Raw genomic sequence first — 24,688 nt, 5'->3', positions numbered from 1 at the left:
CTGGCCAGTTCACAGATCTGCTTGGACAATTGTCATGGGAGATGGTTCTCGGGGAAAAACACAGGTCCAAAAAAGACGGTTCATCTTATCCAAGCTCAAGAGCAGTCCACTTTTTGGTGCAGGAAATCAAGCAAAGGAGACAGGAGGCCTACATGGATGAACAAGAAGCATCTGACTACCTTCACACACAAGAGAAAGTCTGTAGGAGGAGGAAGTAGGGTCAAGGCACCAAGGATAAATACAGGGATGGGGTACAAGGATGGAGGCAAGTCAAAACCCACCTGGAGTTAAATCTGGAGAGAGTCACAAAGGATAAGAAGGGAAGTTTTTACAGGAGAATCACAAGCAAAATAAAGCCTAAGGAAAATGTGGGACCGAATAGAGCCCTGAGAAACCAGCCCTAGGTGACCCTGCTCTGAGCAGAGACTTAGACTGAATGTTCTCCAGAGGCCCCTGCAACCATCCCATGACTGTGTGACAACCCCAGCATACTCATCTGCTATATAGCTGTAAAATCCCTGAGCCATGGCTGACTTCAAGGGACTTTGTGTCCTGTTCATCAGGTGTCATTGACAGTGGAGGATTCTTGCTCGCTTTTTCTTTTCCAAAGGAAATGTGAAACACTAACTACAATTTTTACCCTAAATCAGATAAAGACTTTTCTGTCCTGTGCAAAAATACAAAATACAGCAATTTGCACCTTTACCATTGTGCATATCAGAACTTAGAGAAGACTTCTGCCTTTGCAGAGAGAGAATGCCCTTACTTATTAATACCATTATGGAGACACTTAATTTAATGTGGAGTAAATGGAGCGTTGCCAGAATAAATTAGATGGACCTGAGATATGTGACACCTCCACAAATCACCAATTATTTCCTCAGACATAACTATCATGATTTATCTCTGATCAGTGTTACTTCTTTCTGTATCTTTCCCGTGGTAATCCTGCTGTGTTTTATTTTTTTATAGCAACACTGGTCAGTATTACGTCTCACAACAAAATTACGCAACAGAAATAACAACTAAACAGACGCCAAACTCTGTGAGTGTGCCACAGCCCGACATTGCTTTATGAACACTGTGTCACACAGCTCTCAGCAGGACCTTGCTCTTTCCATGCCCTGCTTACCCTGGCTGGCCACACTATTCAGGCTGACCCTTCCTTTGTCCTGATAGAGTTGAAAATTCCCTACAGCACACTTGTCTTGGAATACATTCTGACTGTGATGCAGCACAGCTTCTTCACCTTTCCTTGGAAAGCTGCTACCTAACCAGTCCACCAGTCCATTGTGTCCAATGTAAGCACACAACATTTATTTCTGTCTACCTACAATTGCTAATTGGAAGTTTCCTATTATTTTTTTTATTCAGATATTTTCTATGCTATGCCAATGTAATTTAAAAATGTTCGTGTTATTCTCCACTGCATGAGCCATTAGGGATCCTTCACAAATACCCAAAACCCAGAAACCTCCAATACTGCATCATTCATTCTATTTCAGGGTGCTATTGGTCTTCCACAGCTTAAACTGCTCTTTCTGTCAGCAGGTAATACTTGAATTACAGATTCAAATGAGAATAAAAAACTTGTACAAAACCTATGCTGATTTTATATTAATAATAGAAAAAACTATTACAGAAAGCTATTATTTTATAGAAAAGATTTTCCATTCTGACAGAAACCCCAGCTATACAGCCTGATGGAGTGCCTGACCTTCTTTCTTTCCCTTGAATAGGCCTTTTTATAGCTTGTTTCTAGATAGTTACATTGAAGAAGGGAAGCAAAACCTGCAGTTAATCACCTTCTTCTCTAGAGATCAGAAATGGGTCAACTGTAACTGTCCAGTATCTGAACAAGTAGTGTTAAAATAAAAATAATTAATGTCTTTATGTTTCTGCATGTTGATGTGAAAATATATTTGAAAATTCTTTTTAAAATCAGCCATATCTATGAAATATAGCAGCATAGTTCTTTCTGTTTATCATAAGAGCCTTTATACAAAAATAAAACTTGTCATCCCTTGGTGAAAAGCACATGAGAAATATTTGAGTGACTATGCCACTTTTAAAGTCTCAGTCAGTCTTTGCAACAGCTTCAGCATAAATACATTTTTATCTAAACACAAACACAAGAAATGCTACAGTTATTGATTGCAAAAGTAATGCTGTCTGGTTACTATTTATTTAACAAATAACTCTGCCAAACAGAGAGCATATTCCTCAAAAACTTTATTATCTTACAATTCAGCTTTGCAAGTACTTTTTGTGTGTGTGTGTGTGGTTACACACCTAAATAGTTCCTTTGATTTCAGCAATACTGCTCTGACTGCATTTACCTTCCAAAAAGCCTTTTTCTTGTCTGAGTTAAGCAGATGACAAAGTCAAGGCAAAGGAAGCCTGCAAGAAAGATGAATCGGAGGGATTTGGGCAAGGCTTCCTATGTTATCACGGGGGAAAGGTGGCTGCTTCTCCAAAAGAGCTGCTTAAAGAAGAAGCTTAACTCAGGGCCTCCCAATCACCTTCCTGCAGTCTGTCCAGCTCTGGCTGCTGTTTAGGAGATTAGCCTATGAAAAAGCCCAAAGTCAGATGCCTAAAGCCCAGGTTAAAACCATGCTCCATTATTCCCAGCGTTTGCAGACCAGGAACTGAAGCACATAATCCACCATGTTGTGGCAGCAATAAAATGTATTTTTTTAGGCTCTAAATCCACTTCCCTGACTGGACTAGAAATGCAAAGTAGCAAACACGAAAGCTTCATCCCCAAGATATTATAGACAGAAAAAGGTTCCGCTTTCTTCTTCTCCCTAGGCCAGGCATACAAATATTCCAATTTGAAAAACATTTCCTTTCAGCAAGAAAAATATTTCATAATCTGTATTTGTGCTGATAGTGGTAGTGCTGCATTCAAGACCTCAAAACACTTTCTATAGCTAAGAAGTACTGAAAATCAAACTATGATATAAAAAGTTAAAATATTAGCCAATTTTTATTATTTCATGTTGTAGATCTGACAAATTTGCTACCTGGTCTTTAATATGCTAAATTGACATACACGGACAGATATATGGGATTGACTTGCCTATCTAATTAAGTTTTTGTTGGTAAGTATCATGCTAGGTTTCATTTACATACTATGTCACATACTGGTTATACAATCTTTTTAGTCTACTTGGAGAATATATTTATGCTTTGAATTTACAGAATTTTCCTTTTTCCTATCCCACATGTCAGCACACACACACAAAGAATATAAATGCATAAGGCAGGGTCAATACATTTCTAAGAATCTATACTTGTCATTATGCAAAAAATAGTCTTAGTAGTTGCCAATTTTATCCTTATTTCTCATGGCTTAAACAATTGTTGTAAACAATTATGTATTTACAATTTTTAACCATTGCACCATTTTAGCCAATTGCTCATTTGTTTTGCTGAAGAAAATAGTATAAAATAACAACTTCCCTAACATACAAAATATGTTTGCCCTCAAAATTTCCAAATTTCCAAGACAATTAAAAACACCTTTTTGAAAACTGTTCATGTCTTTGAAGACTGATAAAGACTTTGAAGTATTTTCCCCCATTTTCAAAATATTTTCAAATACATTTTCCCTTATAAGCATAGGCAGGCTTTACAGTCTTTAAAATTTACATTTATTTTACCAGGATGCTTGTACTGCATAGGTAAAAGAAGAAAAATATTAAGGAGAAACTATTTCATCTGGATTAAACCCATTTAAAGTGTTACCTTATAAATAATGGGCTTTGGTAATCAGTTTTTAATCTAAAGAAACAAACAATAATGATGACTTGTATTTTAAATTCCTTCACTAAGCAGTGTATTATATATACTTCAAATCTGAACACATCTGTCACTCTACCCAGTCATCCATCACTTGATGATGAAACTGAAGTGTCCCTGACTGTGTACAATTTATTCAGTGTTCCAAGATTTCAGGCAATAGGATAAAACCATCCTGCAGTGTGAGATTTTTCCAGCTCTGAAGTAAACACTAGGGAGTTTAATCCACTGTCAGAGACATTTGCCCTTTCAAAGAGCAATGCAATCTCTAAGACTGCAGAAATGCAAAGCAGCTGTTCCAAAACAAGATGAAGTAAGTCTATTAGTTCACTGAATGACTGCTGCACTCAGAGTTTTCAGTAGTGGAAGAAAATAAAATCTAACCTACCAAGAGCATTTGGCCACCCTTCTGTGAATCCTCTGCATTTCTTCCTTTTCTCTGTCTATCACAGAGTAGAGTCACATTGCTCACATTTGATTTGTCCCCTTTGGTTTATTTATTAGTGTTGGACCAGACAACCTTCTGATACTGCTTAATGGAATGGGAGCATTAGCAAATACATTGTTCTCAGACCTCCCCTTTCAAGTTTCTGTTTCCTCCAAGAGTCAAAAATTTCTGTGTTATTCGCTGAGATGATCCCTTTGTTCTAGACAATCACATTGGCAGGATTTTGAAATACATCTGCTCCTTAAGTATAATAGAAAAACAATGTTGAAACCCTATAAATCAGTAAGCACCTGTAACACCTTGCAAATGATATTATTTCAGGCCAATAACAACTTTGGCTGTAAAAACTGTAATTTTTTAACCAGTACAGCTATTAAAATTGCTGTTATAGCTCCAGGTATTTCAGAAGAAATGCCTAATGTGCTAAGGTTTTTCCCTTTATGTTAAAAGGATCCATTCTGCTGCAGGCATCTTTACACCCATAATACTGAATCCACACTGAGTGAATAACTGTACCCAGGGAGCAGAACAAGGAAACCTTAATAACAGGCTCAGCAAGAGATCTCAGTCATTCTGATACCCTTTTGTGCAAGACAGGCTGAGAATGCATAAGGAGCAAAAGCTACAAGTAATTTGTAGCATTTCACAGTTACATTAACACCTCTAATTGTAACTGACAGGGCAATTAAGGCTGAAAAACATCCCAATACACTGCTTTGTACATGATGATTGTCCCACTGAAACAACAGAGCATGTACTCTGTTTGGAGGAAAAGTGTTTCACTTCATTTTCCTCCATTGAAGTAGATGCCCCAGTTCATCATGCCTCATTAGAGATTTGTGTTGCTATAAACATGATTATTTCAAACAATCACAAGCCTTCATATCAAGCACGTAATTTAACAATTCCCTTCTCAATACAAGTGTCAACATTAAAATAATGAGTCTTAGAATAATGAACAAGCAATATAGGCTGAATACAAATATATCACATGTTGACCCTCCTTTTTTTTTTTTTCTTTTTTAATGAAATCCAAACTATTCCCCTCATGTGCCTGGGTCTACCAGGTTTTGTACACTTCTTTTCCTACCAGTCTCCGTCCTCCCACACATATGCACAGCTCCCTATGGTGAGCCATAACAAGCCAAGTTGTGTCCAATATTAGCAAGTAGCTAAATTATGTAACCACCAATTTACAGACTTTTTAATTTTTTTTTTTTTCTGTCAGAACTTGATGCTTAGGGCCCAATATCTACACTACAGATATCTGTGGGGGAGAGAATACTTGATTAGATCTAGTTTAATCCCAAGAGACTGAATGCCCATTAGTAGTCAGGCTGTGTTAGATGCGATCTTCAGGCACGCCTTACTGTTTAGCTTAATCTAAAAGGAATCCTGTTTATTTGGCCCAAGACTGTTTCACAATATGAACTGAAGAAACTAGAGATGACTGAGAGATTTATGTCAAAAGCGGACTCTTGATCCAAATTACAATGCTGCTGTAGATGCCTCTGTGTCTGATTCTTCAAGTAAAACGGCAGTAAAAAGTCCATAATTTAGGAGAAATTAACCCCTCTCCAGTTTCTGCACATATATTCAGGATATAAAGTGGGTGGGATTTTTTTTTTCTAGTCTGAGAACTCTCCCCAGTCTTAGCTGTTGATTGTTTATTTTTCTATTAATCATTTGTTATATACATCTGTATATCAAACATTAATAATATCTGGCCACAATTTCCACATCTTTGATGGTATAGGATACAATCTTAAAGAATACATAAGAATAAAAATAGTCTGAAGGCTGAATAATGATGTAACTAGTTCTGGAAATTAAATAAATAGAATAATAAAATTATTGATCTTAGAAAAATAATCAAATCTATACCCAAAGTGTGACAGAGGTAATTTTAAGGGTGAGCAGTGAATTTCAGAATGTGTTTTTGTTACCTTGCCCAACCTACCCTCAAGACAGAGCACTGAAGAGAAGAAAAAAAGGACATAACACAAACCAAAATGGTAATTGCAAATGTCACAGCTATATACGGGCCTTTATAGACCTGAAAAGAAAAGTGAATCCATTAAGATGACACCAAGATATTAAGAGAGCTGGAGAACTTGACATATAGAGATTGTGTTTATTCAGCCTGGGAAAGACCAGGTTGAGAGGGGATCTCCCCACACAATTTATAAAAATACCTAAATTATCGGTACAGAGAAGGAGGGTATAATCTTTCCACAAGGATGCACAGTGATGGAACAAGAGCTAAAATGCACAAGTTGCTTATGGGAAATGCTGTCTAGACATATGGAAAGAAAAAGCAGCTGAGCATTGGAATAGGCTGCTATAAAACTTAGTAAAATATTGGCCATTGAAAACACTACTTAACTTGCCAGTGTCCTGAATATACTAATCTATGGCCTTGACTGGTTACAGAACTTGTACGAGCAGTTCCAGAGATCCTTTCTTAATGCAAGCTTTTCTGTGCTTCTGAGACCAGACTAACAAAAGAAATTCTACACACAAGGTGAAAATATATTATCTTTCTTCTTCCCATTGGAATCCTTAACTGCAGCAGTTTATGCATATTTTTATCTTGAAAATTATGAATAATAGCATGTTTTTTGGTTTTATTTATTCATACTGCAGACAATGAGAAAAATACAGAGACATAGGTTTTAAATCCTTCCAAGTCTGCCTTATCGGCCACAACCTGGTTTCGTGAGTAAAAGACTGATAAAAGGAGAATCCTAATGTTAAGAGGGCTTTAAATAAACAGAATATCTCACAAGAAGTTTTAACACCCCCCGTGAGCATTTGTGGGCAAAATCAGCCCTGCCCTCCTCTCCTTCCCACACTTGAAAAAGTCTTTGGGGGAAGAAACTGAAAATTTGAGATACCAGGTAGCAGGCTAGATAAGTAGGGTTCTTGTCAGCTGAAAATATGAGGGTCAATTGAAGACACTGAGTTTCTGTTGCTTTTAATGTTTCTAAAGAAAGGAAGCACTCTTTGAGATTGTTTACTTGGTAATTTGGCTTTTGTCACAGCAATGGCCTACTACAGACTTTCAAAGATAAAGGATTTACCAGATATCTTTCTCCATTTGAAACTGGTCTCCTCTGGACACTGCTGGGGTTGTGGACCAGGGCAAAGTGATGGCTGTTCAGGGAGGCTACTGGTCATAGAAACTACTGGTCACTGTCTTCCATCCATCCATATATCTCTCTTCCTCAGAGTCCATCAGTGTCCTTCCTTTTTTTTTCTGTACTCTAATTCAACCTTCTCTTCTGTCCTCCTTTTGCTAAATACTCAGAGTATTTCCTTATGATACACTACTTAAATACCAGTGGCTGCCAAAACTTGCCTATATTAGCTTTGTACAGCAATTGCAAACACTTAGATGAAATAAGGACAGAATGAGCCAGAAAATTCAGTAATATGAAGTGAAAAACAGGTTTGGAGTTTGGGTGGTTTGTTTTTCTTTCCTCAAAGTTGTGAGCTGCTTGTTTAAACATAGCTAAGGCTAAAAGATGTTTGTGTTAGAAGAGATTTTAACAACACATGGCATAACTTAAAGAAAGTCAAAATTAAGATAATTTTTTTTCTAAAATATAAGACACTGTTGTAAATCGCAGCTCTGATCCAGCGCCATATTGATCAGTTTTTACATTATTGTAAATGGAACTGCATCTTAGTTCCATGTTATATGGCATTAGCACACCAGCCAAACTCGGCAAATATGTACAGAGCAGGGGCAAACACCCGGGCAAGTGAAAACAACAAAAGCAATCAATGTTTCCCCAAAAAGATCACCCCCAAGTATTTGCTTGCAGAATAAAGGGCTGCTGTGCAGGGGGTAAGAAGTGGTCACAGTACCAGAGTTCAATAAGTGTTTGGACAACACTCTTGGGCACATGGTGTGATTCTTGGAGTGTCCTGCACAGGACCAGGAGCTGGACTCGACGATCCTTGTGGGTCTCTTCCAGCTCAGGACAATCTATGATTCTGTGATAAAGCTTCTCACTTTTGGGATTGTGACCAGGAGAAGTTACACTCTTCTCCACTGGGTGGCAACGCAGGATACAGCATCAGACAGAACAGCTCTCTCCGCAGAACCACCAAAACAGGGGAGTTTTCTCCTGTTGCTGTTTCACATTGCAGGGCTGTGACATGCGGAGGAGGGGAGGGAAAAGGCAGCCTTGAACACGGGTAATTGATTATGGGCTAATCAGACTTGGTGCAGTTCAACAAGTATTATTATAGCCCCCTCCAATTTTTTGTTTCTTTTTGATTGTAATAATGTGATGAAATGTACATTAGATGTGCTGGAAACTAATGCTGACTTCTCATAAGGGGTTTTGTATACACCCAATGGCTACAGTTCTGCAATTTTTTTATAATGAATTATTTTTGAAGTAATTTGAAGTAGTAGCAAGATAATTTAAGACACAAATAAGATTTTTAAAAAATCCACAAAGACTATGCCTCTGATTTCTTTAAAATACAGAATCTATTTTTTCTGATAAAATTCCTTAAAATATAATTACAGTATGTATCTGTACCTCTTAATTGCCAGAAGACTAGTGAAGGTGATGGAGCATTACTCTCACATCCACACAAGTTTAAATGCATAAGCTCAGAATTATTTCAAATCCACATATAAATGAGAAAAAATAACTTAATACACTGCTTACTTATCAGGAGATGTTTTTCTAGGACACGAGTTGTTCTGTACCTAGAGAAAGATTTTGTTCTTTTTCTATGAAATGATAATCTGTGGTGGTGTTCACAGGGGTCCTAGGACAAGGGAAGAGATGAGGATCTGACTCCATGTTTCAGAAGGCTGATTTATTATTTTATGATATATATTATATTAAAAGAAAATAATATATTAAAACTATACTAAAAAGAATAGAAGAAAATATTTCATCAGAAGGCTAGCAAGGAATAGAAAAGAATGATAATAAAATCTTGTGACTGACCAGAGAGTCCAAGACAGCTGGACTGTGACTGGCCATTAATCAAAAACAACCACATGAGACCAATCAAAGATGCATCTGTTGCATTCCACAGCAGCAGATAATTATTGTTTACATTTTGTTTCTGAGGCTTCTCAGCTTCTCAGGAGAAAAATTCTAGCAAAGGGATTTTTCAGAAAATATCATGGTGACAATAATCTATTTTATTCAAGGTCTATTTAATACTTTTGGAAAAAGGAGGGGGGGAAAGGCAGTGTAAATAGTTAAAACGTTTTGGGGATTGACGCAATTATTAGAGAAAACTGCTCATCTGAACTGTATAATCTTTTTACATAGGGCTTTTCTTCATGTATTCCAGTACAATTTGTGTACACAGCTGAGACAAGAGATTTTCCTTTTATGAGCATCTGCTTGACCCATGGTGTGTGCTGCACCTACCACAGTGAACCGAACCGCTCCAATGGAACTGCTGAAGCATCTGCCACACAGGCGCTCTCTACAGAGGAATTGAGAGCCTAGAGGAACCTGAAAGGTAGCAGGGAACAGCAAATCAATGAGCTCTAGCTGGAGTCCAGGAAACTTGGCAGGATTTTTTGCCTTCTGATAACATCTAAAGGTGGCGCACAGTGGTGCACTTGTAACTACAGCTCTGTGAGGCACAGGGTAGAAGAGACCCGTTTCTGTACTTTCCTTTTGGTAGCTGTGAAATATGCTCTGAATTGTGGTGGTTTTAACTGGAGTAGAGCTATTTTTCTTCAAGGTGGCTGGTATGGGGCCATGTTTTGGATTTGTGCTACACAGAGTTGATCATACAGAGATGTGTTTGTTATTGCTGAGCAGGGCTCACACAGAGTCAAGGCCTTTTCTGCATTTTGCACTGCCATGATGGCAAGGAAGTTGGGCATGAATGGGAAGCTGGGAGAAGATACAGCTAGGACAGGGGACCCAAACTAACCAAAGGGATATTCCAGACCATAGGACATCATGCTCAGTATATAGAGGGGGGGGAAGAAAGAGGAAGGAGGTGTGTTCGGAGTGATGAAGTTTTGTCTTCCCAAGTCACTGTTACATGTGATGGGGCCCTGCTCTCCTGAAGTTGGCTGAACACCTGCCTGCCCATGGAAAGCAGTGAATTAATTCCTTGTTTTGCTTTGCTTGTGTGTGTGACTTTTGCTTTCTCTATTAAACTGTCTTTATCTCTGCCCCTGAGTTTTCTATCTTTTACCCCTCTGATTCTGTCCCCAGTCCTGCTATTGGGGTGATGAGCAAGTGGCTGCGTAAAACTCAGCAACTGGCTGGGGTTAAACCATGACAATCTTCCCTCGGGGCACAAATGTTTTACCATCAGATTTATATGTTCTTGGGGAGAAGATTCAGATGATCTAAGCTACACAACCACTCTGTGCTGCACACTCCCAAGTGATTACAAGGGTTAGAAACAGCCAGTCCACTAGCACCAAGTAGGATGTGTCTCACTTCATTGACTGCACAGACTCAAGAAGTCCAAATCAGATGCCTGTGTTTGCATTGCTATAGATGTCTGTTCAATCTCACCCCAAAAGATGAAGTTGTACACTCAAATTGTTGTACGTTTCCTTGTACACTCAAATATGGCACTGTCATCATATGAATACAAAAGAATTAACTATATTGACTGAAACATAAGCTGAAATAATTTTAGTTTTAAATTCTTCACAGGTGTCAAGGCAAACAACTTCTGGCTGTTTGATTCAACTCATTTTCACTATAAATATATTCCTTTACTAAGCAATTAAAATTACTGATGGGGAAGACAGCCTAGCTATAAGCTCTTGAACTGACTGGTAAAAAATTCTTGTTTGAAAAATTAATTGTCTCTATATTAAAATATTTATTTGCAATTAAATTATCACTGTGGATCTCTGTGAATACAGTCTGTGCTGTCAAAGACTGAATGGCAGTCTTTCTAATCTCAGATTTTGTTGGGTTTCATCATAGTAAAATCCTTCCTGTACTAGAAATATATGTCGTCCAGGGCTAGTAAAATTTATCTAGACATTCTTGTTCAAAAAACCCTACAATGGTTTATGCCACCTCTCTCCAACAGCTAGCACCTGTCTAGCTCCCCAGCACCATTCAGTGTTGTTCTTCAACCATTCAGAAATGTCAATGTAACTGACAATGTTTAATACGTTTCACTGCAAGATAAAACATCCTTATATCAAAAACATCGTTAGGATTTTTTAAATTAGTTTTTATTCATTTTAAACATCTGTTCAAGGATTTCAGGAGGTACTGCTTATATACTTTTCTTCCTTAAGAAGAAAAGAGCAAGTTGTTTTAGTGTTTGTACTGAATAATATTAGCTGTCTGCTCTACCATCTTTGTAAATTCCAGCAATACTTAACTAAACAATGAAAAAATGCATTTTTATTAGATGTAACATAGGCTAGGCTTGTTACTTCATCTGTAACTGTTCTACTAAAGTATGATTCAGATGTTTTAAGACATCAGGGTATGAGAATGATGCATAATAAAATAACGATTTCTCATAACCTATTTTATACAGGAACGTAGGAATGTCTCAAATATTGTCATTGTCATATTTGCAAAAACGACATGAACATACAGGTTTTTATAGCACTTAATAAAAACTGCTTTAAGAACTGTTAATAACAGTTTATAATAACTGTTTATTAGAACTGAACCTTGCCCAGAGAGATGGCAGAGTCTCCATCACTAGGGATATTCAAGAACTGTCTGGACATAATCTTGTGCCGTGTGCTCTGGGAGGACCCTACTTGACCAGGGAGGTTGGACCAGATGTACCCCTGTGGTCCCATCAAACCTGACCCATTCCATGATTTTGTGATTCTGTGGCTGAAGGCTTAAAACCTGGAGCTCTAGATAGCATAACATCACCCACAATGAAAAAAGGCTAAGGAAACAGGGAAAATTAAAGTTAATCTTCTTTTCATAAACACTCTAATTTTCTCCAAATCTGTTCCCAACTTCATTGTGCATTTAAACTGAAACTTTGAGAAACTATGTAAAATGCAATGATTGGTGCCTCATTCAAGAATATGTTTCATCCTTGACCTACAGCACTAAGAAAGAATCACACTGATGCTTTGTCTTGTGTAATTATTTTATACAGCTTAGCTCAGTGAGCTTAATACATCACTTTGACCAGAAGATCAGTACTAACAAAAATAAATCAACCATGTTATAAGATATCACATGCAGTATATGGATAAATATAGGTACCTAGTTTTCAAGTGAAATATCTCAAACATTTAGACATAGTTGCCTTGGATTAGTCTACTACCTGTAATATTTAGTCTTTAGGTTATTTTGGTTTCTTGTGTCAGCATAAATATTCTGTATTAGCTTGAGTTACTAGTTATTTTAATCTTTTATAAAATAAATTCTACCAGTACTTTTAGACTGATGCCCTTTACAAAGGGGAGAAAAAGTCCTTCTAGGAAGTTCTACCCAACTATCTGGAAGACTAAACTAATTGTGTTTAACATGTGTTTAACATGACAGAGATTCACTCCTCAGACTAAGGAAGAGAAACTACATCTCATTACACAGCAGTGCACTAGAATGCAACCCCTCCATCCAAGGGATTTTCTCAAATATGCATAAAGATTCCCAACAGTTTGAAGGAAGGTCTTGCTGGTAGCAGAGATATCTTGTTTATTCTGAAAGAAAAACAACTCATGTGATACTGGACTGGCTTTTATGCTTCTTATTTCCTTTCTCTCTCCCATATGTATAAAGCACGGTTTTAGGAAGAATCTGCACAGTCTTCTGGTGCATGAATGCAACAATTTAGTTCAGCTGCTTTGATCTGTTATAATAACTTCTGATATCTTAGGTGCTACCTGAACATGAAGACCTTTCAGATTTGGATGTGACTATTCACATTAGTGCTTGACTGGATCATTTACTAAGGCTGCTGCATGGCACACATGGGTGTACCTATGTCCTTTTCACTGGGTTTTGCTTCAGTCTTTTTTTCAGAGAGAGTTGTCACAGAAGCACTCACAGCAGGTAGGCATTAACTGGGTTGCCTCATTACATTTCTGCGTGGAATACTATACTTTAAAAATTAAAATTTCTTCTGAATAGAAGTAGCTTCAGTTTGTGTTATTCAATGAACTGAGAAAAAAATGAGCTAACATCACTGATTACTAAATTCGTAGTCTTCATTAATGCAGCTTAATTTTCCTGAGAGCCTACTTGTGGAGTAGTACTAAAAAACTTTGACCCTAGAAATGCAGTGTTACAATGGAAACAGAACAAAATAGTAATTTTAATGAATTTAAGACAATTTGTGCTTCCAATCATATAATTCTAAAGGAACACAAGTAGAAGCTGAGCTGCTAAAGGCGATCAGAAACCATAACTTTTATTAAGAAGGACAAAGTGATATTTTGAAGTACATGCTCATAGACTAACAGTTCTAAATGGCAGATTAGTTTTACTTCATTAGAGAGGATCTAATAATTCTTTTCACTACAAAAGCAGCAAGAAATAATTGATAAAACTGGAAAGAATAATATTTATTTTTAGAAAAAATAATGAATTTACTAATTTTTGAATGCATTAATAAAACTATAAGAATACCAATCTTTTGTCATCTCTATTATATAAATAACAGTAAAAATACCAATCTGTACAAATAAAGATCTATAGAATATTCATCAAAATAGGACTACATAATGCATTTTTTTCTTATATAAAGAAAAACTTTCTGCAAAGTTTCACAATTAGGCTCACAAGAGAAATTTGTGGTTTTCACAAAAGTCTCCCAACCAATTTCCAGACCTTTAAAAGCACCCTGTTTGAGTATCTATGTCATCTGTAAAAATGTAAAAAGCAAAACCCCCAGCACAATCTAAGTTTCAAAAGCACACTTTTACAGTCAGTATAGGAGGCTCAATGAAAATCTGACCTAAAGCTGCCAAGAGAAAAAGTCTTCAGCAGTGGTTACATAACAATACAAAGGTTGAAAGGAACATTTGTAAATGCTGCAGTACTGAACATTATAACACTGAAGTCTCCTCTCTGGACTGGTAAAGTTGCAGAGTTTATAGAAAACTGCTGTAGGCGTTACATTGAAAGAAGACCCCACAGACAATATTTCACAATCCAAAATATTGTTTAAATAACTCATTGAGGGTGCTGTATAAAATTGCCATGGATAGAGGTGACAAATAACTTGGGTTTAGAAATATAAAATGTTTCAGAGTATCAGTGTGTGAAATCGCTAAACTTACTATTTAAAAGAGAACCTGTATATCTAAGTTGAATTCAGTAAGAGCATATTTCTTTTATAAGAACTTCAACGAGGCACAAACTTTCTGTCTAGTATAATCTACTATGACACATAGTTATTTATTCTATGCAAGGTTTATTTCTGAACTACGCATCAAAGTCTCCTGCATGAGTTTTCCTTGGTTTTAATATGAACCCTTATACAAAAAGAAGACAACAGATTTTTATTTTTATTGCCTCCATTCTTTCATGTTATAAATTGTAATAAAGTAGTCCTGAATTCATCTGGAAAACCTTTAAAAGTCATCAGATCACTAATATTAAATTGTGCTTCTTATTTTTCTATGATTGTGTAAAATGAAAAGCCAAAACCTTCCAAAATGAAGGCATGATGATGCAATAATTCAAACTTGGAATTTTCTTTGTTACTGTTCCTTCTCATGCCTACCTTTGAATAGTCTTCTGTGACTTTATAAATGCTACAGTTTATTTAGCATGGTGCTAATCATGGTAATTTTAAAATTCAATACAATTTGTAAATTATTACCAATCTAATAGAAATTAATTCACCCACTGTCAGAACACTTCTATTAGAGGCTCTGCTGTGCATGACAAACAAGTGCAATGATTCTAGGGCAAACAGTACAGAAAATGACATATTTGCTCAAGCAAACAAAAGGAAAAGTAAAACATTTATTTTGAGGTTATCAAATGCAATACATACTTTGCTGATTTTAGGTAATTAAATCCATTCCATCCTGAAGAGATGTGAGATTTATCTAAGCATATACTGAGAACAGATATTACCAATATTAAAGCAGGAATTACTTTTATTGTTATAACTCTCAGCAAAATAGGGAACAAACCATAAAATTATTATAAACAAAGGGATCTTATGCCAGTTCATGTATTTTCTATGTTGACACAGAAATATGTATCATCAGCCCCTCTTAAACTGATTCAGTGCTTTGGCATCTGAAAATTTCTGGTTCCCTTGTGGAAAGCTAGTGGCGTGAAGATTTTTGAGTTCATGGGAAGATTGAATGCTCACAATTCTGGGCTAGGCATTTACAAATTTGCATGTTTTGAGGAAGTATAAGATTACAGTTGTTTTTTCTCTATGATCTGTCACTGGTCCTTGTTGGCAGCAGCCTATTGGACAAAGCAGTAAGAGCCATAATGGGCTGTTCCTACATTTTAAGTTGCTCAGGCACATCAGGTGTCAAGTGCTCCCTTAGACGGCAGTATACATTTTACCTTGTTTTAAAAAGTGATGATTAGCTCAAATAGAAGGAAACTGAAATCAATTTATTAATTTCCCTTATATAATCATTTATCTTCTTTTGTTGGGTAAGAACAGGAACAGGATTGTAGTAGTTTTAGAATATTTAAGAACCAAAAGAGAAAATTACCCCAGCCTAAGAGCTGTGCTAAAGCTAAGCATTTATTTGATGAGAGATGCTTATTATAATCACTTTTCAATGATTTGCTCAGCAATTAAAATCAATCATGCTGTTTAATTTCTCTTAATTTGGATACTTCAGATATGCACTTTATATGAAACTCTTCCTTCAAAACTTGATTAGTTGTTTTTAATAATCTTCATTACTCCTGAATCCTTCAACACACAAAATATTACAATTTTTTTCACTCACATCTATTTTTATTTCAGTTAAATTGCTGGTCCCAAGATGTACAGTATATATTATGCTCTCCTCTGTGTATTTTTAATTTATCTCTCTTCACATTCTAGCCAGGCTCTCTGGACAACCAAAGCTGTATAAATGTCAGTTAAATCTCTTTATGTTTGTGAAGTGGAACAATCTCAGTCTATTTACATAGCTCCTATTACTTTAGTTTAATGATAAGATGCCTCTGAAAATCCAAACTCATGCTTTGGTAGTGCATAACTTATTACTTTCAATTCCTCTTTTTCCATTGAACTTAATGAATCCTATAACACTAAATTCCAAGTGCTTCATCACAACACTTGGCTGAGGCTTTGAAAGTGAAGTTTGAATTTCAATTTCATGCTAGACCACTGCAGTCACACAATTGGGTAAGACAGGGGAGGGGCTGAAGACTCCTCTGAGATGTCTTGTGCCTCATCTCACGCTGCAGGGACACAGACTTCATGAGATTGGTCCTGCTCCTGCAAGTCCTGGCCACTACTGATCCTGCCAGGCATGAGTGCAGGAATGTGGGAATTCTGGTCTGAGGTCTTCATTAAAGCATGAGCCTGTACTGGGTGAAATGATGAGATCCAGAACAATTTCTCAAACTGCAGAATCAAGGGCCATATTTCCATTGTGATTTGGGAAACAAAAAAAAGAAAAAAGAAAAGAAGGCTTAAACCAAAAATGGAACAGCTGAAGTGTATGAAATGTAAACTGTTAAGTAAGCTTTCATTTCAATAATACTGTTTTTCATTTTCTGACCTTTCCCCATCCAGGCTTGATAATCTCTTGGATAGCATTAGAGAAGGCAAAGGTTATAAGATTTAACTGATAGCCAATACTGTCAGTGTTAAAACCTTTGAAATGCTTCCTTTAGAAAGATGCACAAAAAAGGAAAATGAAAAACTGCAAAGATTTTTTTTTTCCTCATTCATCTGTCTTCAGGGCTTTTTGCTACTTGGAGCTTGAAACACAGACACAGCAAGCAGGCTAAACAATCTCCTCAGCTCCTGATACACCAGCAATACATAGTTCATTATATTGTTTTTTCATGTCAAGCCCAAATTTCAGTCATCAGCAGCTATCTACGGCACATGTTTTTGAAACAGAAGGCAAAAACAGATGGAAAAGAATGAAGAATCTCAAAACAGGTAAAATCTATTTGTTTTTAACTAATTTGAACAATGTAGACTTTTCCCCATCAGTGCCAGAAACACTGGTGAGATTCACTGATGAGTTCATCAGTATTGTTATTTATTATTCTATTAGTGGGAAGGCAGGATGAGGGGAGAAAAAATAAAAGAGTAAAGAGAGTGAGTGTACAGGTTCTTCAGTGTTTAGAGAGAAAAGCAATGATGCCTCCTCAGTCATTACTGCTTCTAAAATGTCACAGTATCCTGGCATCAGGACAATAGAAGTTGAGCAACACAGTGATGTGGAGATAAATTGGATAACTTCTTAAAATCTCCTCTAGTCCTATGATTCTGAAACCAGGATTATCTAAATCCTAAGAAAAATCAGCTTTTGCTGCATCATTTCTCATTGCTTGCCTTACCTATTCTTAAAAATCCCTCTTTATGTAGATGCTGGACAACAAAGCTACTTATTTTTGTCCTTGTCACTAGAAAAATCTTTAAGCAGAATATATTTTAAATGCTTACTCTGCATCCCAACCTTTATAAAAGCAGATACTAGATACTTCTTCCTAGGTCATCACTTCTGTAATAACAATCCTAACAGTAAAAAAAAACCTTGTCTTGGTCAAAGTGCAGGAAAGCTTTCCCCCCTTCAGCCACAAAAGAACAAATATAAACAAATAAAACTGAACAAAGGGCATTTAGAAAATTTAGAGAATGTTTGATTTCTTTATCAGGACCTGAGTGTCTAATCAAACAAAATCAAACAGTACAGTATAATAGTATAAAAAAAGTAATAGCATAACTATATAACATAATAGATACAGTACAATAATATCATATGATAAAATAAGAAAGGGTTTGAAAATAACTAATGTATTAATAGTAAGTATATAAGCAGCCACAAGTAATGATAGAAGAACCTTGTTCTTAGGGAATATTTAATTACAAGACCCTCCTTTTATATTGTTACTGAAATATTTTGTAGGAATACTTTAAGTGAACCAGGGAATGATCAGAAAAACAAAGGCAAGGAGGAACAGTTGAGATTAAATCTCAAATACAGTTACCTAAAGACAGAACAGGGCCTCTTCAGAAGATTGTTGAAATCCCCGGACAAAGGTTGCCAGTGAGACTGTCAAGGGAGTTGACCACCCACTGGACTTTGGTGCTGCCAAAGCACGGGACTACCCGAGAAGATAAAGAAAAGTGGGCCTGTAGCTGTTTGATAAAAGGATGGCCACTAAGTTTCCTCATGCATCAATTAATAAATGACAGCTCCAACCTAACTTTTTAGAGATACCTAAAGATGCATTTTGCCTACTGGTCTCTCTATTTGCTAGCTCACACTTTACTAATTCTCCTCACAGCCTTCTTTGATATGACTTTTGATACTACCTACTATTCCACACCACATTAACATAATTATTTTTATTACAAATAACTGCAACAAACTTTTCAGTATTTTTGTCTCTGTCATCAGGAAGGGAAGGATTTCCTGCTCAGAGAAATACTTGTTTTGGTGATCAAAGCAATAAAGCAAAACCACAGAGATCAGCTCTCCGAAAATCCTTCTGCCATCCAAAAATGCTAGTATTTTATAAGCTGTGTAATATACTGATTCCAGAGACACACATCTAGGACTGTAGCAGTTTATTATCTCTTCTTTGCCACTGCTGCTGAATGATGTCTCCCAAGCTGCTGCATATATAAAAAAATACATGTTTCACTTTTAAAATGTTTTATCTTCATGTTTAACTTTTAGTTATCTCATGGGAAACAATATACATTAAGAGATTACTTCATACTTCAGAGCCAGAGAAGGTTTTAAGCTTGAGTCTCACCACACACTGCATTAAAAGGAGCATTTTATAAAGACAAAGCTCAAACAGAAATCCATATTCTTTTTGTCCAACTGTATTTTGTAATTGCCAATCCAGCTTCTTTTCCAGTGTTTAGGTGCTGCAAATTTGAAGGAAAAATGTCTGAAGAACATTGGAATACTTTTTTTTTTCTTTTTCCTAAACAGAGATGTGGGGAGATTTTATTTCCTGTGTACAAGTGAAGCCCGAGAGAAGGGAACCCACGCTAATTTAATTTTCAAACTCATCTTGACACAGACACGGGGAAACACCACACCTGACTGGAACAGAAGCTGTTTTAGCAAAACTTGACTTACAATAGATAGAAAATAGACAGAAGTGAGCCAGAAAGCTACCTTCTTACAAGATCTTCTCCATTCCAGCAGGGGAGCCCGTCGGCGGCTGCCAGCTCGTTCGCGCACAGCTGATCTGCCAGGCTGCCGTAAAAGGCTCTGTACAGCCGCAGGTGCCTGATGAACTCCCTGCACACAGGGACACCAGAAATAATTGTCACTGCCAACCAACAACATTGAGCTGACCTGCTGCTGTGCATTTCTAAAACATAGGGAATGTGTTTATTCCATTACTCTCCACTGGTTCCGGTGATATTTTAAATCCATCCGTCAATAGATGAGTTTGATTCTTTTCGATACGCTTCATTAGTTTACAAAGTTGATACTCCCATTGCTCAAATTAAAAACCCTACTTTACATATACTTTGGAACAGGAACTATTTCTTTCAACCTGAAATTTTCTTGCATTGTAGTGATGCAGTTTGCAATGCTATCGTTGGACAAACAGATGAAAAAATGTTCCAAAAAAAAATACATGGCAAATAAAAAAATAGGTGCAGATGAATAAGTCTCCTGTTTTCCAAAAGTGCTGACAAAAAGTCCCCTACTTATCTTTACAAATACTACAAAATTTTAAAGTTAGGCAGCAATTCAAGATTCGGGTAAAATGGGCTTATGATGTAGGAGTTCAGTATTTAGTAAAGATTTAAATAACCATCTGAAGAATTGTATCAGTTCTACCATGTGCTGTGCTGGCAGGCTATAAATTATGTATTGTAATTCTAAATAATTTTAAAGATGCCCAGAGGTAGTGATAAGGTTTTGTACTTAATTCAAAACAAATGAATTACTTTTTAGTTGGTATGTTCTTAACAGAATTGTGGTATTTAATATAAATTGTTTGTTTATGAATTGAAAATCTCTTCCTGGGAGACCCTTTCCTACTGGGAAAATTTAAAATACTTATTCATTCTGAAATGGAACATGACACATTACTGAGTTATCTATGACCTGCAGGCACACAGAAAAGCCCCACCAAATGCTGTACTCATTGCTCTGTAACCCAGCAAACTCCACTTTATGTCAACTCCTTTTATAGAGTCTGGAGCTGTGAAAAAATGCCAGAAATAGTATATACATTTCCCTATATTTAGTTACCATAGGACTATATGCTACATGGAATTTAATTATTCAGTATTGTTTACTTCAAATTTAAACAGATAAAACATCAATGATTTATGCAGTCCATCATTTAAAAAGCCATACATTCTTCCATGTAATAGGGCAAATATTTTACACAAACTACATTGGTTTTGATTTACTATGTCTATTAAATGTGATGTGAGTGCCCTACTAATTCTAAAACTGCAGTTCTGAAAAATCCCATGTAGGGTCAATTTTGACTATGCAACATATAATTGCCTATGTGCATTAGGTTTTAAATATGATTCATCCACACTCTCCTAGCCATGAATAATCATATTTTATTTCTCCACACCCAAAACTGAATCCAGTGTGCACAGCAGCTTTGCAATTTCCCTCCAAATGCCATTGAGTGGATTGATTTTGATTTTGTCTATGCTTTATGTTTACATTCTGGCTGAAAAATAGTGTTTAGAGAGTCCTCTCAATGTGAACAGTTGGAATTTCTTCTTCTGAAGAAATGAAAATAAATAAATATAGCTGTCATAATATCTTGTCACAAACAGCATTCTAACAGAAAGGTCATTTGGTTTATTAGTAAATATGTCCTGAGGCAAAGATAAATTTAATAGAGAAGTAATAACTGATTTCAGCCCCTGTTAATGTCTGACCAAAGTAGTTAGAAGGGCAAATGGTATGAATGTCAATTTTCACATAATCATCTTCTACACCAGACAGCACGTAATTATAGACAGCTGACCACAAATGTGCAATTACAGTCACTGGAAGCTGAAGATACTTTTTATCTGTTTATTCAGAAATATTCTTATTTTTTCTTTTTTTTCTTCTTCTTTTTTTTAACAATTTCATCCTCTGTACTAGAAGCTGTTTACAGTTCTGGAGAAAAAAGCATTACATACTTCCAAGTTGGTATGTTGCTATGGAAGGGTTTGCTTAGATTTTTTTAAAATTCATCTAACAATTTTTTGACATCAAAAGAAACGGGAAATTTATTTTTCTTCTTATACCAAATAGTATCAGAAAGTACCAACTTAGGTCCAATGGTAAAAATAATTCAGGAGAAGTTCAGGTAGCAGCAGCCCAACATGTACTTTAAAATGTAAACTTTCATCTGGACATGCATTTGGAAAACAGAAGCACCAGAGGAGGTAAATAAGGTGGAGTTAGAGAAGAGCACTTCCTTAAGAGCAGGCTGCAAGCACTTGTGAAGTCACTTCCACGTGAGGTTCTTACAGTTGCTATAGGAATATAAAGTGAAATGTAAAGTGACTGTGCCTAATAAGGTAGGAGGTGATCCAGGAGGTAGCAACTGCAGATGAGAGCAGATAGGAAGTTGTTAAACTGGAATCTGCATCAGTGAATTTCAAAATTTCTTTGCCTTCCCCTTTTTGGTGCAGTTTGCATGCCACGAAGAAGCGTCTCTAGAATCTCAGACATGTGAGAGGGAAGGGAAGGAAAGGGAAAACAGTGTTGCTTTCTGTTGCCCACTGCCTTTCATGCCCCTGAAGGTCTCTCAGGCAACCTCCCTGAGGTCAACACAGTGTTCTGCTTTGAAACATGGAACAGTCCTGCTTTAAGTGAGATTTTAGAATATGGTATTGTGTTTGCGGAGTGTTAGCAATCAGAAAACATCAAGAACTTGCATGTAACTGAGAAACATGCACCCATGTAATGGGTATTCCCTGAAAAACATTTGTGCTGGCTAAATCAAACTTCTGGTTTGCATATCTTTCTGTGACCACAATGTTTGTAAAACCCTCTATTTATATTCTGCATTGTTTTGGAGGTTTTTTTTCACTATTTAGTAACTGAAGGTCCTTACACTGAGAAGAATGGTTTGCCTTTGAAGCTTAGAGGCACCTTTTGCTCTCCAGACATCAGGAGTGAGCAATTATTCCCTGCAATTCTCTCACTTCTGTTTCCTTCTGCACTACAAAGTGAAATGAGAAGAAAAGAGGACACAGAAAACTTCTCTGTACTTTAGCAAACACTATGACAGAAATGAAATTTCTGATTTTAACTTTGTACTTTATTTGCATAATGGAGCCTTTAATCTTAACTGCAACATTCCTAACGCCTTAGAGTGCTATTATGGTCATGAAAAACCTGATTAACTTGTCTAAATATAGACTGGCCTTTGAGATTCCTGCAACTACCTAAGATATCTGCAGAAAGCTGGAAACCACCACAGAATCACAGAATCTACTGATTTGGAAGGGACTCACATGGATCTTTGAGTCCAACTCTCAGTCCTGCACAGGACCATCCTCAAGAGTCTCACCATGTGCCTGAGAGTATGTTCCAAACACTTCAACTCTGTCAGATTTGAACTCTATGATACAACTTATGGGACACCTGCATCCTACTTGGCAGGAGATGATCAGCTGGGATACCCCAGGGTATCTCTGAGTGGCACTGGATGCTTACAGATGTGTGGACAGCTAAAATGACTTCTCCTTCCCACAGGCTGTAATGGCAGCTCAAACACCTACTCATACAGTTACACAAAGTTCACCCTGCAATGCTGACTCAGGTTGAAATGAAATCTCCAAGCCTCTGTAGTCACTTCAATCCACTACATCCCAGCAAAAGAGTCAGAGAAAAATAAAATCAGCAGGTCTTACTTGAACAAGGCTTTCAAGATTAAGTCCCGAATGCTTAGTTGTCTGTTTTTTTACAGCAGAAAGGTATGTAAGAAAAGTCATTAATTTTTTCTGTCTTATCAGCTTGTACAAATAGTTTTCTGTAAAAAGCTACAGTCATTTTTTGTCAGATTTAATAATGCCTGGTGATATATAAAGTTAAATATAATTTTAAAAATTGCACATAGAGCTAACACGCATATTCTATCAATGTTATCCACCCTCCTAAATAATTTAAACCACACCAAATGACTCTGGTCACATGTCCATCACTTCTGAAAACAAAATCTAGTCCTGAAATTAGCCTTTCCAAAACGTAACAGAGTAGACTGTGTTGCTAAAATGTTTCATTCTTTGGAGACTTTATTCTCTAGTAATGCATGCCATTGCATTGAGCATGATCTACTCTGGTGTAAAGTTAATGGCTTACTTTATTCTTTCTTTCTGGCTGTAAAACTAATGTCTTACTTTCTTCTGTTGGTGAGCGTTTGTTCACTGTCCCTGGAGAACATCTTCAACACTTGATTATCTTTGTTCTGATCAAAGGAGCAACCTGGAGACTGTTTAGCCTTCCTTACAGGAGGACCACATATCTTATTCACCTAAAAAGAAAAAAAGCCACAAGAAGAAGGAAAGAACACATGTAAGCAACAATTGTTATGTATCTCTCAATTCAGTTTCACTACATTTTAATAAGAAAGACTAAGCTACGAAAAGCATTATTAATTATCATATGTGTAACGCTGTATTCATAATGAAAGCAGCAACACATAATTAGTCATTTCATAGTAGAAAAAATAGTAAAAGCATTCCTTTTTAAGGGATACCAAGTGTATAAGAAAGTCACCATGTATTTTATTGATTGTGGTGCTTTTTTCCCATAAGGAAGTGTATTTTTATGTAGACTGTATCAGAATCCTCAGAGAATATGATGTGTTGTGAACAGCAGCATATTTCCATTTTTTCTGTAATGTATCCCAATCACATTTTTAATATGCATTGAACTTTGTGCCTTCTTTCAGGGCTGATGAATTATTATGGCATGTTCAGCCCAGCTACACAAAGATACAGTGAACAGTTAGCATGGTGGAAACTTGCATTACAACATTGAAAGATGTCAAGGCAGTGACCCAGGATGTAAGTTTAATGATATTGGACCACAGATGTTGAAAATATCAAGGAATTTTATGTCCAGCTTTCTGATCTAGATGTCAACAGATAAAAATTCACATGAAGTCTCATTTTCTTCTTTGCAAAATGTGATACTGAGCATTTTGTATGGCATAGGACATCACATCCATACCTCATTACTCTTCCTAGTCATTGAATAAAATATTAGGCATATATATATCTTTATTTAATAAGAAATAGTTATGCTTGTAATCACCTCTGATAAGATATATTAAGCAGGCTGAACAGCAT

General features: G+C 36.4%; 1 protein-coding gene across 1 annotated transcript in view; it reads right to left on the bottom strand.

Annotated features, from left to right (window-relative positions):
* The window catches only part of LOC102040008 (glypican-5-like), a gene marked incomplete at its 5' end in the record, with an annotated part of 468,677 nt that extends 444,809 nt beyond the window's left edge, over positions 1-23,868 (bottom strand). The window contains 2 exons of the mRNA XM_005429439.1: positions 19,524-19,649; positions 23,735-23,868. Coding sequence (XP_005429496.1) covers positions 19,524-19,649; positions 23,735-23,868 — 260 coding nt within the window. The remainder of the gene's footprint in view (positions 1-19,523; positions 19,650-23,734) is intronic.
* Between the last annotated feature and the right edge of the window lie 820 nt (positions 23,869-24,688).

The sequence above is a fragment of the Geospiza fortis genome, unplaced genomic scaffold (genome assembly GCF_000277835.1).
Source record: "Geospiza fortis unplaced genomic scaffold, GeoFor_1.0 scaffold683, whole genome shotgun sequence".
In the NCBI taxonomy this organism is placed as follows: domain Eukaryota; kingdom Metazoa; phylum Chordata; class Aves; order Passeriformes; family Thraupidae; genus Geospiza; species Geospiza fortis.
Note: the sequence above shows the minus strand (reverse complement) of the source record. Positions and strands in the feature narration are given on the sequence as shown.